Genomic DNA, 17,950 nt, shown 5'->3' with positions numbered 1-17,950 from the left:
CCTGCCTCTGCCTCCCGAGTGCTGGGATTAAAGGCGTGCGCCACCATCGCCCGGCTTACTTTTTCTAGTTCTACGTCAGTCTTGGATTGAATTTATATTCAAGTCTATGGAAAGGGTGTCCTTCATGATTGGCGATGAGTTCTTATTCTTGGGTCATTGCAACCTTGGCCTTCTTCAGGACTTGGGGTGATTTGTTCTGTATTTTCTGGTTTGTCTCTTCCATCTCAGGTGTTATTAATATTGTATCTTCAAACATTGCCAAAGTGTCAGATTAATTTAACGTATTTGACATTGCATTCTATGTTTTATCATAGTTCAAAACAAACACACATGTGAAGAGAATTATTTTGGTTGTCCTAGTGGAAGATGCATTTTGAATACCTGGGTGTGTGATGGTCAGAAGGACTGTGACGATGGGCTGGATGAACTCCACTGTGGTAAGCCTCCACACTGCTTTCTCGTATGAGCTGCACGCATTACTATCATATTTGAGTACCCTTACTAAGAACTTGATGCACAATATTGTTAATAGACTATAAAAATAAACATAGCCAATTATAACAAAGCCTAACAACCTTTCTCCCAGACTTGTCAAACAATTGTATATTTAAAATAATAGTTATCAACATTAGTCTTAATGTGGTAGCTTCATTTTTGACTGATTTATTTAAGTCCCTGTTAATATAGTTACATTTGGTTATGAGAAAAAGTCTTCAAAAATACCGACTTATTCTTAGAAATTAAATAATGGTTTTAAATTTTGATTTAATTTGTGCATGATTTGAAATAATACACTCAAGCATTAGTTTCTTCAAGGACTTTCCCCTTTCTCACTATTTTATTTGTGTGTGTGTGTGTGTGTGTAAAGTTCATTTGTATTGGGAAGAAAAGGAAGCATTTTAAATTTCATTTTATAAAATTTGTAATTTTGTGATTTTGTATGAGAGAAACAAGCCTCTTTTATTATAACACAAGCACACTGTGTTGAATGAAGTTAGAAAAAGGTTAAAAAAGAATCCTTAGTGAAATGTCAAACTCTCCTTAATGTAAATTCCATGGGGAAACAATGAAGTATTCTCTTTGTAATTAAGATTCTGCATATCTTCATATTAGAGCCAGACTCTGCTCTGGAAAAAAAAATGTTTCAGAATTAGTCTATGTTAATTCATAATCTCTAAACCGGGAACTATTAAATGATTAAATTTTCTTAAATTATGTTTTTCTACAAATAAAATTGCCTAAATTTCCGTTGTTTTCCTGGTCATCCAAGAAAATCTTTGAAAGCAAAATACACAACTTAAAATATTTCTTTTGAATCAAAGCCTGTGATAGTTCATTTTCTTGCTGATATAAACAATTTAAGGTAGGAAGTGAGTGTTGGGGTTTATGGATAGATGGTTTATAGTCTATCATGACAGAGAAGGCATGGCCATAGAAACAGGAGGTGGCTTGTAACACACTCAAAGAGCAGAGAACAATGCATAGCAGACTTAACTCACTTTCTGCTTTGGAGTGTGCCCTAGACCCTGTCCCACGTTTATGGTAGGGCTTCACACCCGAATGGATCTATTCGCAATAACCTTTGACAGATACGTCCAGAGAGTTGTTTCTTCTGTGATTCTGAATTTCTCCAAACTGATAAGAAGATCACCAACCACAAAGCAAAGTCAAAATGATATTTTAATTAAAAAATATGCTTTGGATGATTACATTGAGGAGGATTTCATTTGAGTTTGTCACTTGAAATAGTGTGCTACCTGCACAAAGGACAGAGTTAAAAATGTATAATCTAGTATTAAAGAACAGCCATATTTCTAATGAATTTTTTAGGTCTTACTCAAAAATTCCAAACTCCATCACTTTCAGACAATGCAATGAAAGTATTAACATGTGAACTTTTGAAAAAGGACAGTGCCATTGTCAAACTAGAACTTCACTTCTCAAATCTTCTTTGGAAACACTTAAGTATTTGATGGTAATGTTGTCTTCTTTATAATGCAGGTTTTTCTCCTAGTTAGACATGGAGTAAAACAAAGAACATACCACTTTCTACATCTGGAGTATTAATTTTAGTTGGATGATAGAAGATTTTCCTAACAGAGTACAGCCACCAATCACTAGCTAAGAGACAAGCCCTGTAACAAGTGTACTGTAGAGACAGGGTTGTGCAAGCTGGAACCTCAGGATTTTGCAGGCTGTTGTCAGCCTTCATTTCAAGTCAGCATAGAGAGTATTAACTGGGTTTACTTCATTATAGAGTGGTTGATTTTAGAAAACCTGTAGAAAGAGTCTAAGAAAAACCTTTTGTTACAGTGCAACCTATTTTAAGATGATCTCAATGATAATCAATTAACCTTTGTCAACTATGTATGTTAACTAGATGCCACGTTGTGTTTGATACATGTTTATATTGTGGAATGTTCCAACAAGGGTAAAAATATCTATTTCCTCAATTATTTATCATTTTAATAGAATTCTTTTTGTAAAGTGTTTTTTAAAAATATATTATTGTTTGTCGTTTCATTATTGTCAAAAGATCACCAGCACTTATTTTCCTAGTGTTTCCTCCTAAAATAATCATGCTTGTTTTCTAGATTCTTCTTGCTCTTGGAACCAATTTGCTTGTTCTGTACAAAAATGCATTTCTAAACACTGGATCTGTGATGGGGAGGATGACTGTGGAGATAGCTTCGATGAGAGCGACAGCATTTGTGGTGAGCAGCTTCCTTTGTGCGCTCCAATAAGATTTTGCCTGTGAAGTTTTAAGTAGTGTGCACATTTAATCATTGTGAAGCACACATATAGCATGTCTGTGCTTTCTAATGTATTAAACGTCATCACTTTTTTTATTTATATGTACTTGATTTTGTTCTTTTCATATGTACTCTTGCTATTTTTTCATTTTTTTTTTTGATTTGTTGAAGTTTGCTTTGTTACTGAGTAGGCGGTCAATTTTAGAGAAAGTTCCATGAGGTGCTGAGAAGAATTCTTTGGATTTTGGATGAAATATTCTGTAGATGTCTGTTAAGTCCATTTGAGTCATGACATCTGTTAATTCATTTATTTCTCCTCTAAGTTTCTGTCTGGTTGACCTATCCATTGGGGAGGGTGGGGTGTTGAAGTCTCCTATTTTAGTGTGTGGTGATTAATATGTGATTTAAGTTTTAGTAATGTTTCTTTTATATATGTGGATGCTCTTGTATTTGGGGAATAGATGTTCAGGATAGAGATTTTATCTTGATGAAGTTTTTTTCTATGATGAGTATACAGTGTACTTCTCCATCTCTTCTGATTGATTTTAGTTTGAAGTCTATTTTTTTTAGATATTAGGATAGCTACACTCACTTGTTTCTTAGGTCTATTTGATTGGAAAATCTTTTCCTAAACCTTTATTCTGAGGTAAAGTATGTGTTTGAGATTGAGGTGTGTTCTTGTATACAGCAGAAGGATGGATCCTGCTTTTGTATCGATTCTCTCAGTCTGTGCCTTTTTATTTATTGATATTAAGAAATATTACTGACCAGTGATTATTAATTCCTGCTATTTTTTGGGAGTAGCACTTGTGCATTTCCCTTCTTTGGGGTTTGCTGGTATGAGGTTATCTGTTGCCTGTGTTTTTGTGGGTGCAGTTTCTTCTTAGGGCTGGAGTTTTCCTTCTAGTACTTTCTGTAGGGCTGGATTTGTGTATAGGTATTGTTTAAATCTGGTTTTGTCATGGAATATCTAGTTTTCCCCATTGATGGTTATTGAAAACATAGCTGGGTATAATAGTCTGGGCTTGCAACCATGGTCTCTTAGTGTCTGCAGAACATCTGTTACAGACCTTCTGGCTTTCATGGTTTCTATTGAGAAGTTGAGTATAATTCTGATAGGTCTGTCTTTATATGTTATTTGGCTTTTTTTACTTTGCAGCTCTTAATATTCTTTCTTTTTTCTGTATGATTTGGGTTTTGAATATTATATGGTAAGGGAACATTTTTTTTGGTTCAGTCTATTTGGTGTTTTGTTAGTTTCTTGTACCTTCATAGGGATTATCCTCCTTGAGGTTAGGAAAGTTTTTGCTATGATTTTGCTGAATATATTTTCTGTGTCTTTGAACTTGAGTACTTCTTTTTCTTGTAGCCTTATTATTCTTAGATTTGGTCTTTTCATGGTGTCCCAGATTTTCTGGATGTTTTGTGTTAAGAATTTTTTGGATTCAATGTTTTCTTTGACCAATGCATCTATTTCCTCTATAGTATCTTCAACACATGAGATGCTATCTTCCATCTCTTGTATTCTGTTGGTTATGCTTCCCTCTGTAGTTCCTTTTCTTTTACCCAGATTTTCCATTTCCATTATTCCCTCAGTTTGTGTTTCTTCATTGCCTCTATTTCAGTCTTTAATTCTTGGCCTGTTTGAACTGTTAATTTCACTTGTTTCGTTGTTTTTTTCTTGGTTATCTTTAAGAAATGTATTGATTTCTTCCATTTCTTTGTTTGTTTTTTTCTTAATTTCTTTAGGGTAATTTTTCCTTTCATCTTTAAAGTTTCCACCATCCTCATGAATTTACATTTAAAATCATTTTCTTCTGATGTTTTTGGGTTAAGATAATCAAGTTTTCCTGTTGTATGACCACTGGAATCTGGAGCTACCATGCTGTTTTTTAAGTTGTTGAATGAATTCTTGCATTGGCACCTATCCATCTCTCCCTCCAATTGGTGCTGGCAGTATCTTTGCCTCTTCGTCCAATCCTTGCAGGTGCTTTCTGCGTTTTGGGGAACTGTTCTTGCTTTGCTCTGTAGGTTGCTGTCTGTGTCTTAGGGAGACACTGAGGTTTCTCTTGGCCTGCTTTCTTGGTCCCCTCTCTTGGTCTGCATTCTTGGTTTGCTCTCTTGATCCATTCTGTGCAGACATAGCCTGTGCTTGGGAGTTCCTCTCTTAGTCCTCTCTTAGGACAGTCTGTGCTTCAGAGTTCCTCTGAGGTTGAGGGGGCATAGAAGGGTTTGCGGGCAGATTGGGACTTGTAGCTTACAGGATAGTGATGTTGGAGCAGCCTACCTGCAGAAAGCTTACCTGCTTTCTGACTAGAGAAATTGAGGCAGGTGGGGGAGGTCCCTGTGGTTTTGCCCCTAGATGGAGGACCTAGAGAGTGGGGTGCCCAGCTGGACATTGATTGGCATATTTAGACAAAATAATCATGCTTTATGACATATGTTCACATTACTTAGTTGACTCCTGAAAGTTAGTATAGATTTTCACTATCATCGACCACCTAGGTTGTATGTCCATTTTGTAATAAAGCATTGACACCTTATTGTTTTAATTTATAAATAAAGAAATTCAGCAAATTTATACAATTTTCCAAGTATGAAATTTAATATTTATGGCATTGTATTAGCAGTAAATGTCTATATTCACCTACTATGTATTTAACTATTAGGTGCGTACTATGTAATTCAGCTGCAAATGCAGTGTGATTTATTATAATAATCACAAGTATTTATCTTGTGGTTTCAATGATACTACTACCTAGATTTTTCAAGGGCTAAAAGAATACAGCAAACTAAACTCCATAAAGTCTTTACAGTTGTTCATCTTAGCATTTATTTGTTTCTTTACCTATTTATTCATCTATCTACCCCACACTTATTGTATGTATTATATGTATTTACACTTGCACATCCTTTACTCATTATTGTAGGTTTGGTTTCTTTTTAATGTCATTTTAGGCAGAGGAAGACCTGAGTAATAAATTCACTTGGCTGTACAGAGTTGAGTGTCTTTCTACATTCATAGTTCAGCAGAATAGTCAGCTGTTTAGATTGTTTTATCAGAGACAGAAGTTCTTTATAATTTTCAACCTTGACTGAGTTGCCCAGTGGACAACATAAAATTGGCATTATCTCCCGAAAGAGACAATTTATTTTCTTGCATTTAAGACAGACCCCCAATTTTTTCATGGTTGGAGCAATGTACACTTATACAAGAGATAAATATAAAACATAATGGTCATTATCAAATTTTGTTTTGTTTTATTTTTTCAAGACAAGGTTTTGCTGTAGCTTTGGTGCCTGTCTTGGAACTAGCTCTTGTAGACCAGGCTGGCCTTGAACTCAAAGAGACATACCTGCCTCTGCCTCCCCAGTGCTAGGATTAAAGGCGTGAGCCACCACCACCCGGCTATTATCATATTCTTTAAACATAAGATATATTGACAAATTACATGACTTTAGCTCCTCTATTTTTTTTCCTTGACTATAAATCTTTAAGTTCTAAAATAGGACTTCGATGGGATAAGCATGCTTCCAGTGCATGAAGCCATCTTGTTTCTGACATTTTTTTTTTAACTAGCCACTGTAAAGTTCCACTGACAACTGCTGTCTTATAGAAGACACAGCCTTATAAGAGGTGCAAAGGCATTAGAGTTATACGGAGTCACTGTATTCATATCTGATTTCCACAGTATGCAATCCTGAGAAACTAATGTTATTGCTCAAGTTCATGAATTTTCCATGGATAAAGAGATATGGATATCCAAATATATATATTTGCTATAATTATCATGCACTGTGTCCATGAGTTTATCCCTGTTCTTTTTCTTAGTGCTCCTTCCTGTCTTTTTCACCTTACTAAGTGATATTATACCTTTCATTCTCCTTCTCTCCTTCCCATTTCCTCTCTTTCTACTCTCTATCTCTCAACAATGTCTTAAAAACAATTTTAAGTATAGAAGAAAATGATAGTGAACCATATTTATTTTTATTCAAAATAATGAGTCTATTCAAATTCAATTTACTTACATGCCTAAGAACTTCTTACAACCAAAATTTCAGTCAGCAAACATATCTAATATTTTAGAATTGGAAGAGAGCCATACAAATAACTCAGCCTCCTAACATTTACTGTGCTAAAACACCCTTTTGGGAAATCCATTAGAACAGAGGTTTCAAAGCCCTACTTCCAAATATTATGGTGATGCAAATTAGCATAATTTTACCAAGCATATTTTATCTCTGACATGGCATGCTCGGAGTTCAGAACTGCAATTCACTCTGTACTCCATCACTAACCATTTCTAACTTTTGATATGTGATAACAAAAATGTATAGAGATTAATAAATGTATATGAAATCATACAAATTATGGCGGATGTCAGAGTTCTGGACAGAAATCCAGTTTCCAAAATATTAATAGGATACTGACCTTTACTAATAGGCTCTTTCTATCTGAACAGAGCACAGGATAGGCCTGATGGATGGTTTCAGATTGTGTTTAGTCTTCCCAGGGATAATTTTTCCCTGAGGAACACGATCCCAGATGTCAGTGGCAACTAGAAAATGAAGTCATGAGGCCTTCTATGTCTAGTTTCTTCCCAACTGATTTAGTGTTTTTGGCATGCTCTTCACTCAGAATCTGTTAAATACTGTCAAGGGAGCCATCAAATTAGCTTCAAGGAGCGTTATGCCATTTCGTAGTTGGAGATGTCTTCATAATTACTTAGTCATACCCCCTCTTCTAGCAGTAGAGAAAATTTTGGCAAGAGACTTTTCATAGGCCAGGCAGAATTAGATTCAAGCATTGCCATTATTAAAGAAGCTAAAACATACAATTACAAATTTAATATTGAAAAGTACTTGAAAATATAAAGAACTCACAGAATGTTTGTGGAAAGATACTTTTTTAAAAAGTCATCAATACATTACATCAGATAAATTCTATTTTGAAATGAAGCAACCTCAATTTTACAAATTATTTTCTAGTATGTTCTATTTAGCTTTTTTTTCTGTTAAATTATTTCTTATCCTCAATCAAACATATAGTTCCTCAACAACTGGACCCTTCAGTATTCACATCAATCTTATCCTCAGGCCTCATATTTGTCAAGGAAGGTCAGGGTTAGGAAAGTCTGGGTCGCCCAGTGATGTTGCCGAGACAATCGTCTGCTTCACAGTTTAAAAGCAATGCTCTGAGAAGCACCTTCTGTTCACAGCAATAAGATGATCGAAAAGTAAAAACAAATCAGCATCTATTACGTTGCGTTAGTTCTGTTTAACAGGTTTGAAAGCAAATATTTTTTTATCAATTAAATCAGTCTTATTTTAATTTTTTGCATTGCTGGGAATTGAACCCAGAACCTGCAATTGTTTATTAAGGAGTTATCACTTTGCTATATCGGTTGTATATCTTTCTAGGTATATTAAAGTTTGATATAACTAATTATAGAAGTATGTGTTTGTTGTATATTTTGAACATTGTTTTATCCTTAAAAGCAAAATTTAAAAATTGGGATTGAACTCCTTCACTCAACATTTTATGTAGACAAATAAACTAAGCATTGAAAATATATAGTGTAGAAGCAGCTAGGGACACCCCTTAGCCATTGATGTGTAGTCACCATATGCTCCGAAGAGGCTGTTTGTGTCCCTGTGACTTTATAGTCCAGGTCAGCAAGCATTGAAGAGATACCATGCATCCCAAAAGGACAATAGTGACAGAAGTGGAAAGGCAGAATCTGGATAAAGGTGAAGGGTACATGCATTGTTCTTTGCAGCAAGGTAAGATGTGGCAGAACAGTACGCATACTAGCACATTACAGAATGTTCTTGGAACCACAAAGAAACATTTTGGGTCTTCAAGTTTTCATGGGGAGCTCTGCCCTTGTGCTCTCTCCAAGTTTCAGCTTGTGGAAGCTGGTTCCTTTTCTGTGAGTATGTCTATTAATAGTTCTACAGGACTAAAGGAGTTGACACATTAGGTAGTTCATACATGCTAAGCTATGAAATGTTATCATCATTATTCCTGCCTGTGTATGTTCAATACCTCCACAGTGTCATTTGTTTAAAAGTTCCAGTATATGCTTTGATATATGTTCAAGGAGAAGACGTATTTCTTTGTCTGATGCAGCTATAAACAGGATAGCCCTTGAAACTAGGAAAAATATATTCTTAAACAAGAATATGGCAGCAGTTACTAGGACAGACTAATCCATGATTCTCAATAATTACTTTAATAGAATGCAAGATCCTCTTGCTTATTTCCACAGGAAAGATGAAGCTGTGGCCATGTTCTATTGGATACATAGGACTTACTATTACTTTTCTTTGGGTTTAAGGTGCCGTCACTTGTGCTTCTGACATGTTCAGCTGCCAGGGCTCCCATGCTTGCGTGCCCCAACACTGGCTGTGTGACGGTGAGAGAGACTGTCCCGACGGGAGTGATGAGCTCTCCACTGCAGGCTGTGGTATGAACACTGGCTGATGCTCTGTGTCGTAGAAATCAGTTTCAGACTTTTGGGGGACTGTTCTTCTCATACCACAATATAGTTTCTTTTACTTTCCCCATCCTTCAAGGGTCCAGGTGGAATGTTACAATAGTAGTTTATCAAGACTTATACCCTCAGAATGTTCTAGAAATGTTCAATGTCAGGACCAATTTTTAAACTATTTCACTGGCTGCAAATGACCTTTTTCAGCTCCACAATAGCATGACTTTATTATGTACAGATGGTTGGTAGGTACGGAATTTCCTTGTTAAATAACCCTCCCCTTCAAATTGTTTTTGAATGCCTATTATAAATATTCTATAAATAGCGGCTATTAGATAAATACAGATCAGGAAGTCAGTGTACACCTACCAATTCTAGAGATGTGGTATTAACCCTTGGGTCAGGTAAAGCACGTGTCAATAGACCTGAATGAAACTGAAGGATCAAGAGGAAAATCTTTGAGGTCAGACAATTTACAATGTTTCAGACTCAAGGTCGTTCCAAGATGTTAGTCAAAACAAAAGTTTACATTTTTTTTTGGTATGGTCAGGAGGGCGAAAGACATCAGCATGGGAATGTAGATGTCAGAATCAACTCCTGATCTGTTGAGTGGGGCCATTTTCCAGGAAGAGTTTGTTTGTCAGATTCAGTCCATTCAGTGAAATCTGACAAAGTCACAATTTTTTAAAGACACTATCTTCACATCGTTAAAATATTATAGGTGCCCCTGATGGCACATGTGTGTGTCAATGGAATAACAACACCATAGAAAACATTTGACACAGCCTTATTTGTTCACAACTCATTCTGTTGTAGAATGTACAAAGCTGTGATCTTGGAGCCAATGTGTTTTTATGAAGGTCAATGTGGCCACTGAGGACTGAACAACAAAGGACTATGAATTAATTCAGAAATCCAGATGATCCTAGGTGCTACTGCTATTGTAGTAAGTTAGCACTCTGGGAGGTATATTAGTACTTGTGGACCACATGGGTATTATTCATTATACTATGCTAATAACAAATCATGCTCAAGTTACCTAAAACTGTTAATGCAAAAGTTATTGCTGCTCTTCTGTGAAGAAGAATGTATGTGTCAAGATTGGCAAATTTCACCTGAGTTATAGAAACTGTCACAGCTCAAAGTGAGCTGTGCTATTAACAAATCTGAGCTTTACTTTCTCTAAAATATGTAAACTCCATGATGTTTCTGTGTGACTTCCACATAGCAGATCACAAAAAACTTGTTGAAAATAAATTATACTGGATTTACACCCCCTCACACAAAAAGATCCCTCTTGTTTTGTCTGTTCATAGTTTTACGTAGATAATAACTGAGAAGATAAAAAAAGTTGCTTCATGGGGTGTAGCGTAGCTGGCAGCAGGGGTCTAAGAGGCATGTGGGACAATAAATTTTAAAATCTCATTTCTTACAGTCATGCACTTAAAGGACATTAGATCATCACAAAGAAATGTACCAAGAATCTTGTGTGGATTTCTTGAAAACTGAACCATACCATGGCGGGACAACACCTGAAGGGCAAAAAGAAAAGAGTTTTCCATGGGGATAGTAGTATTTACTGTGTTCGTGGCCCTTATATGTTAATTAGTGCAGTAGTAAGACTTTTCAGTTAAGGCACTTTTTATTTACATTATTGAGTAAAAACATAATTAGTATAGAAATACGAATTCTGAGAGTACCTATGAATTGTTGAATACCTAATTCTACATACCTTTAATCCTCTTGGGAATATTGTCAGGCAAATTTAATTATCTTCATTAAACAGACGAAGAAACAGATGAGTAATGAAGGTGATTACTTCTCAAGCATGCAAATATAGAAGAGAGCCATCTATGAAACTTATACTGCTGGCATTTGATTACAGCCTATCACCGATTTTAAGGATTTACAATGCCCTGATCCTTAAGTACTACAGCGTCTATACTTTCAGTTTACTGTAAAGAATTCTGCTAAGGCTTGTGGTTCTATGCATCTGTTGAACCAAAGTGGATTTTCTTTAAATGAATTTTATTTCAAATGTGTGTCTACTATCACTTAGCTCTTGCTGGAACAGTGCTTCCACAGGTTGTGCCCCCCTGGGATCAATATTCCATTGCAAGGGTCACCATTCATGATATCAGTGGAATTATACATTACCTTGTAGATCTAAATTTGGTTTGAATCAAACCATTTTTGAAGGTCATCGAAAGATTTTTCTTTTAAGAATAGAAAAATTCTCAGTCATCTTAATGGTTCTTCCAACTCTGCCATGAGCATTAATAGTCTCTGCTCACCGAATCTTCCTTTGAATCATACATTTATGCATTAGCATTTTAATATACATTTACCAAATACATTGCATTGCAATATGTTAACATTATTTTTCTTTTTGAAGTACCTAGAGATTGACAGAGAAAAGACTCACACTGTTAAGTTTCAAAGTATGAGAGAAGATAAAGAATGTGCTCAGGTCATTTTATTTTTTATAATTTCTTAGCCCCCAATAACACATGTGACGAAAATGCTTTCATGTGCCGTAATAAGGTGTGCATTCCCAAGCAGTTTGTATGCGACCATGACGATGACTGTGGAGATGGTTCAGATGAATCCTTGCAGTGCGGTAAGTATGACTTTTTCTTTTGTTTTGTTTTGGTTTTGGTTTTTTGAGACAGGGTTTCTATATAGCTTTGGAGCCTGTCCTGGAACTAGCTCTTGTAGATTACACTGGCCTTGAACTCACAGAGATCCGCCTGCCTCTGCCACCTGTGTACTGGGATTAAAGGCATGGGCCGCCACCACTTGGCAAATATGACATTTCTTAAGATATATTTGTTCAAGGGCTATTAAGGGGACTCTAAGACATGTAAGTAACCAAAACAAACATAGGCATTTATTAGTATCTTTAAGACCAGTGACTTTAGTATTACACAACGGAGTACAGGAGTTGTTTTTTTTCTTTCCTGCATAGTCACACATTCATTGGAAAAATATCCCCTATTATTGTGGGTTCAAAACAATTAGCAGGCAAATTAGAAAATGGTTGGAAAAAGCCTTAGTTTCAAAGTAGTTAGGGTTACTTGGAACTTTAAAGATGAGAAATAACTGGGTTTTCCAATTCTACTTTTATATCAAATATTAGAGAAAATAATAATATCCAAACTAACCAATCCCCCAAATTTATGTCCTAAATTCTGTCATAACACATAAACTATCAAGAAAAATATGTACTTATTTCCTTCACCCTTTATTTTGATGCATGCACTACTTCATGTTCAAATTTAACATTATGCTTCCCTAATGTGTCTCTGTATTATGTTGTTTATCTAACTATAGCAGATACTCCTTCCAGAGTAGAATTTTTAGTACAACTCATTATTTATTAAAATTCATTTTAATTTATAATCTTCCATAAGCCTGGGTTCCTTTGATGAGTTAAATGCTAATGCATATGCAAAGGCAGCCCCTGTGCCTGGTCGGGAGTCCATACTCCCCATATATCAATGGTGGAAACTCACTGTAAGGTTCTAACCTCACTGGATTATGGAGCTAACCCAAATGTGTCCTCCGTGTGTCATGGATCCAGTGCTCTGCGGGCTCCTCACTGTGTAGTATACTCAATGCTTTCCTCTGTCCTCCATGTGAGGTAGAGTTAGAGCCATATTTCATCCTTTTCTGGTATGTCTACCTTGTGTCTTTCATGGGAGCTCGATGAAATCTCTTCGTACTTATTTTTACAATCACTTCAAGTTTTAGTGCTTCATTAAATCTATTTTAAGAACGACATCATAATTTAACATATAATCCTTTTCGGTTGGTTATTTGTTTATTTGTTTATTTGAAATAAGTATCTGCTTAGGACTTGCAGTATAGATCAGGCTGCACTCAAACACACATAAGACCCTAGTGCCTTTGGCTCCCATTTCCTGAAATTAAAAATGAGTGCTACAAAGTTATGGGATGTCACAATAAAATTTAAGTTTTAGAAGCATCTCTTCCACCATGGTTGGAGAAGTGCTTGCAGAGAAAATAATAAAGATAAGATGAATATAAACTGGCTAGAAAGTTACCAGACTATTCTAAAGGTGAACAATGTGACTCTGAATCAGCTCAGGAATGGTAGTGTGGAGAGAAACAAATACTCAGACCTCATTCATAGCTATTCAGCTGTGGGATGCAGCAGGAGAAAGGCATTCCCAGTTCACTTGAATTGCTGAAGGGCATTATAACACACGTGAGCAAGAAGCAGTTTTTATAAGGCAGGAAAGGTACGTAACAAATGGTTGGGGATTTGAAATTGAGGTTCTAGAGACCAGAAAAGGGGGCTGATGTGCCACATTTCTGTGTTGTTCATTAGTGCTGAGGTTAGGACTCAAGTTAGCAAAATGAAGGAAAGAGCCAGACAGAGCCAAAACAAAAATAAGAAATAGGAAAGAAATAAAAATTTAAAAATAAAGGAAAGTATTAATCTAGAGTTGGAGTGCAAGGTTTCACCTGCAATGTTGTAAGTTGGATCAGGACGGGTTTTTATACAGGGTGATTTAAAAAAAAAAGCCCCAGAGAGTGGATTATGAATACTTAAGTAGGTAGAGAGTGTGCAGTCAAGAGCAGCAAAAAATGCTGCCAAAACTGAACAGTTAGAATCCTGAGAGACATGAATTTGACAGCCTTTGCTTAGTAATTTTTTTCCTTTTAATTTCTAAAAGCAATTTCTAAAGAAAGATGTTACAAGCAATGATGTTTAATTAACCAGTGGGAACTGGGAGTTGTCAAGTAGAAACAAGATTTTGCAGAAAAGAAAAACAAAGAACTGTGCTTACTCGGATGAGAGCAGACTTCTTGCAGATGGGACTAGGAAGGACTTGCTGTACTTAGTAACAGGGACAAAGGGCTAGTGTGGGGATAGGCCGCCAGCAGGATGCTGTAGCAGACTACAGCTGCACCATTCAATATAACAAATCCTTTCACTAGATATGAGTTATCTTTGGTACTAGTACTTTATTAATTCATACTATTTACTTTTAAAAGAACAATTTCCCAGTTTTACCAACACTTAGTAGGAATGACTTAGTTTATAGTTGACAAAAAAAGGAAGTCTCATCATAAGTTCCAACTAAAAAGTCAAACACAAATATAATTCAAATAAACAGATGTGAACCTTAACAAATGATGACTCATTTTATGATTTGACTTTCAATGATGTCTTAAATTGGCATATTGGAGAAATGACCCCAAAAATAACTTGCATGTTGGATAGTTTTTTTGCATTTTTTGTGTATATATATATATACACATATATATGTATATATATATTCTTTATTTTTCTTATTTTAGCATGTTTTACAATGAATAATTTTGTCAAGCATAAATATAGCATTACGGCCATAGTGAATAGTTACTATAGCTCAGAATTAGTTTACTCATATGTTCTGATATAAATCTAACCAAGAAACTAAATCTTGAAAAATAGTCTAGTAATTTTCATCCTGTATCTCATCCTAAGAGAAATGGGTTGGATGGAGACAATTACTGAACAGACAGATCTGATTGTGTGGTACAATCATCTTTCTTACCTAGAAACATGGTACTTTGTTTCTAAGTTTATGTTTAACCTTTATCCCTGCTTTCACATGACAAGCTTTTATAAGGCAGTAATGGAAAGAAATGAGAAGTATTTTTCATAAAGGTCCAGGCTGCCTCCTCGTTGCTTGAGTGTATTGTGCCCTGAGAGGGTGGAGCGCTGATTTATTTCTATAATAGAAGCTTGTAAAAGGCTTGCTTCCTCTTTTCTAGGATACCGGCAGTGTGGCACAGGAGAGTTCCAATGTGCTGATGGGCGCTGCCTAGTGAATGCTCTATGGCAGTGTGATGGCGATGTTGACTGTCCCGATGGTTCTGATGAGGCCCCAGTCAACCAAAAGTGCAGGAGTGCAGGTACTACACTATACAATGCTGTTCACATTCAGCTTTCTTCTGAACGTTTTACTTTTGCTTCTTTGAGACAGGGCTTCTCTATGTAGCCTGGGCTGGCCACAGCCTTGGAATTTTCTTGCCTTAGCCTTCTGAGCAATAAAATGAGAAGCATGAACCACCATGCTATGATTCCGAAGTTCTTTTTTTATATTTGTCTCGTTAGGTTTTTCAGTAAAGTAGATGCAAGTAGTCAAACACATGATGTTTCTGCCAGTTCCATGAAGCACCTACCATTTTCATTTAAGGTTTTTCCAAACAATCTTTTAATTACTCTGCTCTCTGACCTCACAAATATATCTTCTTAGCTGTTGTTTTGAGGTAGGTTCTTGTATAGTTCAGGCTGCAACTGTACAGCCAAATATGATCTCTAACATCTCCTCTCTTACATCCATTTCTTAAATGGTAGAATTATAGGTATGTGGAATGTATTACAATGTCCATCTTTAATCTTTTATTTATATTTTATTTATGAGAAATATTTTTATGTAGGCTTACATAAAAGTTAAAGTATAAACTAAATTAAGATTTGAACAAATATCACTACAATACCATATTATTTATTCCATAAATATATATAATTATTATAGTTCAATAAGTTTTTAAATAAGAATATATTTGAAAAATTTACTTAGATATAGTCCATATTACTCACTCTCACATATACAAATTGGATAGTATTACATGTCATTGGAACAGAAATACAAGAACATGCTAAATACATATAGGTACACACTCACAGAAATGTCCAGCCAAATTACTTTATGTACCACTTCACTATAACAAAAAAAATGTTTAGCCTTTATTTTAGTGCAAACTCAAATTTTCCTGACATCCTGTATGTGTAATTAAGTTTATTTTCTTAATCACATGCTATTAGTACTCACGTTCAGCAATCCAGTTTAGGTAGTTGCAAGCTGAATTCTTTCTAAAGGTGTATTTGGAAGAACTAATGTTCACCATCAATGTCCTTTTTATGCCCTGACTTAAAATGTCAGTGCTATATTTTCTGGAAGAAATGAATTTATCCATAGCCACCTCATCTACCTTCTTAGCTTTAGTGACAAATAATTTCTCAGAGATCTATAGCTTGGGGGAAATGTCAAGTCATCTTTACACCTTTGAACTCATTATTCACCGTGCAAATGAGATAGAATACATTAATATTGCTATATATGCATCTTCTAAATGCTGATTTCATAGGAAAGATAGGTCCTCGGTAACTGCACACCAGGAGTTTCAGAATGTTTGCTATTGGCCTCCTTTACATTGTTCATAAAACCTGAACCCAACCTGGGCAGCATTCCTATATGCATATTTACTCACTGTGATATTTTTTTTTACATACAAGTTATTTCAGTGTTTCCTAGAACATCAGCATACAGCGGCATGTCTTTTATATTCCATATGTTTTATTTTCTTTTTGCAGAACATTCATGCAACAGTTCATTTTTTATGTGCAAAAACGGTAGGTGCATTCCCAGCGGTGGTCTCTGTGACAATAGGGATGACTGCGGTGACGGTTCAGATGAGAGAAACTGCCACCTAAATGAATGTCTGAGTAAGAAAGTCAGTGGATGCTCTCAAGACTGTCAGGATTTGCCAGTAAGTTACAAGGTAGGCACTCATCAAAAATAGAAAATCAGATGAAACGTCAGAAAATGATACAATAAAAACTTTATTTCCAGGATGACCTTAAAACTTGAAAAGCTTTGGAATGTTTCTAGGTAAAGGGATTTACAGAAGGATTTCTATCTGAAAAAGGGTAATAACGTATATATGAGAGCTATAAGAACATTGTTAGGGATAATAAAATGTCACAACTTTCAGAATAAGGAAAGCAGGGAGTTTAGAGACAGTGAGAAGATAATAGATGTAAAAGATACATGAAACATAAATTTTCATTCCTCCTCCTTCTTACTTCTGCACATCCTTTTAGTGCAGTGGGTGGCCATTATTCATTTTAAAGTTCAAAAAGGTACATTATCATAAATATTATGAAGGAAAATATATAAATCATGCATTATTAGAACTTCAAATAAGTACAGTAAACTTAATTCATACCTAATTACTTCATTGCTTTTTACTAGTACAGTTTTCATGAAGAGAATGACTCACTGGAAAATTATGGACAGATATATACCTTTTAAAGTTATGGATGTATTATACTACTACTGAGTCAGTATTGCTAAAATTGATGATTGCTTGGGAAACTCCATTAAGGACAATTAATTTCCACCCTGAGGCCTTAACTCCTTTGATAGAACATGTCATTCATGTGTGCAAGGTCCTTGGCACAGTTCCCTGCCTCATGAAAAAAAAATAACTTACTCCAAAACTACTCTTTTATTTTTTCAACTGAACAGTGAGTCAGGAGAATTCGCAGAAGGCTATGTCTTCATTGAAGAGGTAGCCTGTAATCAAGTGGAAACAACACTGGAGATAGAGCTTGTTCTAGTGAGTTCCTTACCTGGAGGACTCACGTTAGGAAATCTGTACATTTATGGACATGGTACCTGGTCAAAAGTAACCTTAACGTGTGATTTTACACATATTTATAAATGCAATAGTTAGAGAAATGGCTCAGCAGATAGGAACACTTTCTGCTCTCTCAGAGAACCAGGTTCACTTCCCAGTACCCATAGAGCACTGACAACTCTCTGTAACTCAGTTCATAGGGATCCAACTATCACTTCTCTACTCGATGGGTACCTAACACGCACAGATGTAACGGCT

The 17,950-nt window shown here is 35.6% G+C and overlaps 1 protein-coding gene across 1 annotated transcript in view; it reads left to right on the top strand.

The window, feature by feature from the left end:
- The window catches only part of Lrp1b (LDL receptor related protein 1B), a 1,800,012-nt gene that overhangs the window by 1,554,861 nt on the left and 227,201 nt on the right, over positions 1–17,950 (top strand). The window contains exons 50-55 of the mRNA XM_026778709.1: positions 315–437; positions 2,595–2,714; positions 9,095–9,223; positions 11,745–11,867; positions 15,038–15,178; positions 16,644–16,831. Coding sequence (XP_026634510.1) covers positions 315–437; positions 2,595–2,714; positions 9,095–9,223; positions 11,745–11,867; positions 15,038–15,178; positions 16,644–16,831 — 824 coding nt within the window. The remainder of the gene's footprint in view (positions 1–314; positions 438–2,594; positions 2,715–9,094; positions 9,224–11,744; positions 11,868–15,037; positions 15,179–16,643; positions 16,832–17,950) is intronic.

The sequence above is a fragment of the Microtus ochrogaster genome, chromosome 4 (assembly GCF_000317375.1).
Source record: "Microtus ochrogaster isolate Prairie Vole_2 chromosome 4, MicOch1.0, whole genome shotgun sequence".
NCBI classification, from domain to species: Eukaryota; Metazoa; Chordata; class Mammalia; order Rodentia; family Cricetidae; genus Microtus; species Microtus ochrogaster.
Note: the sequence above shows the minus strand (reverse complement) of the source record. Positions and strands in the feature narration are given on the sequence as shown.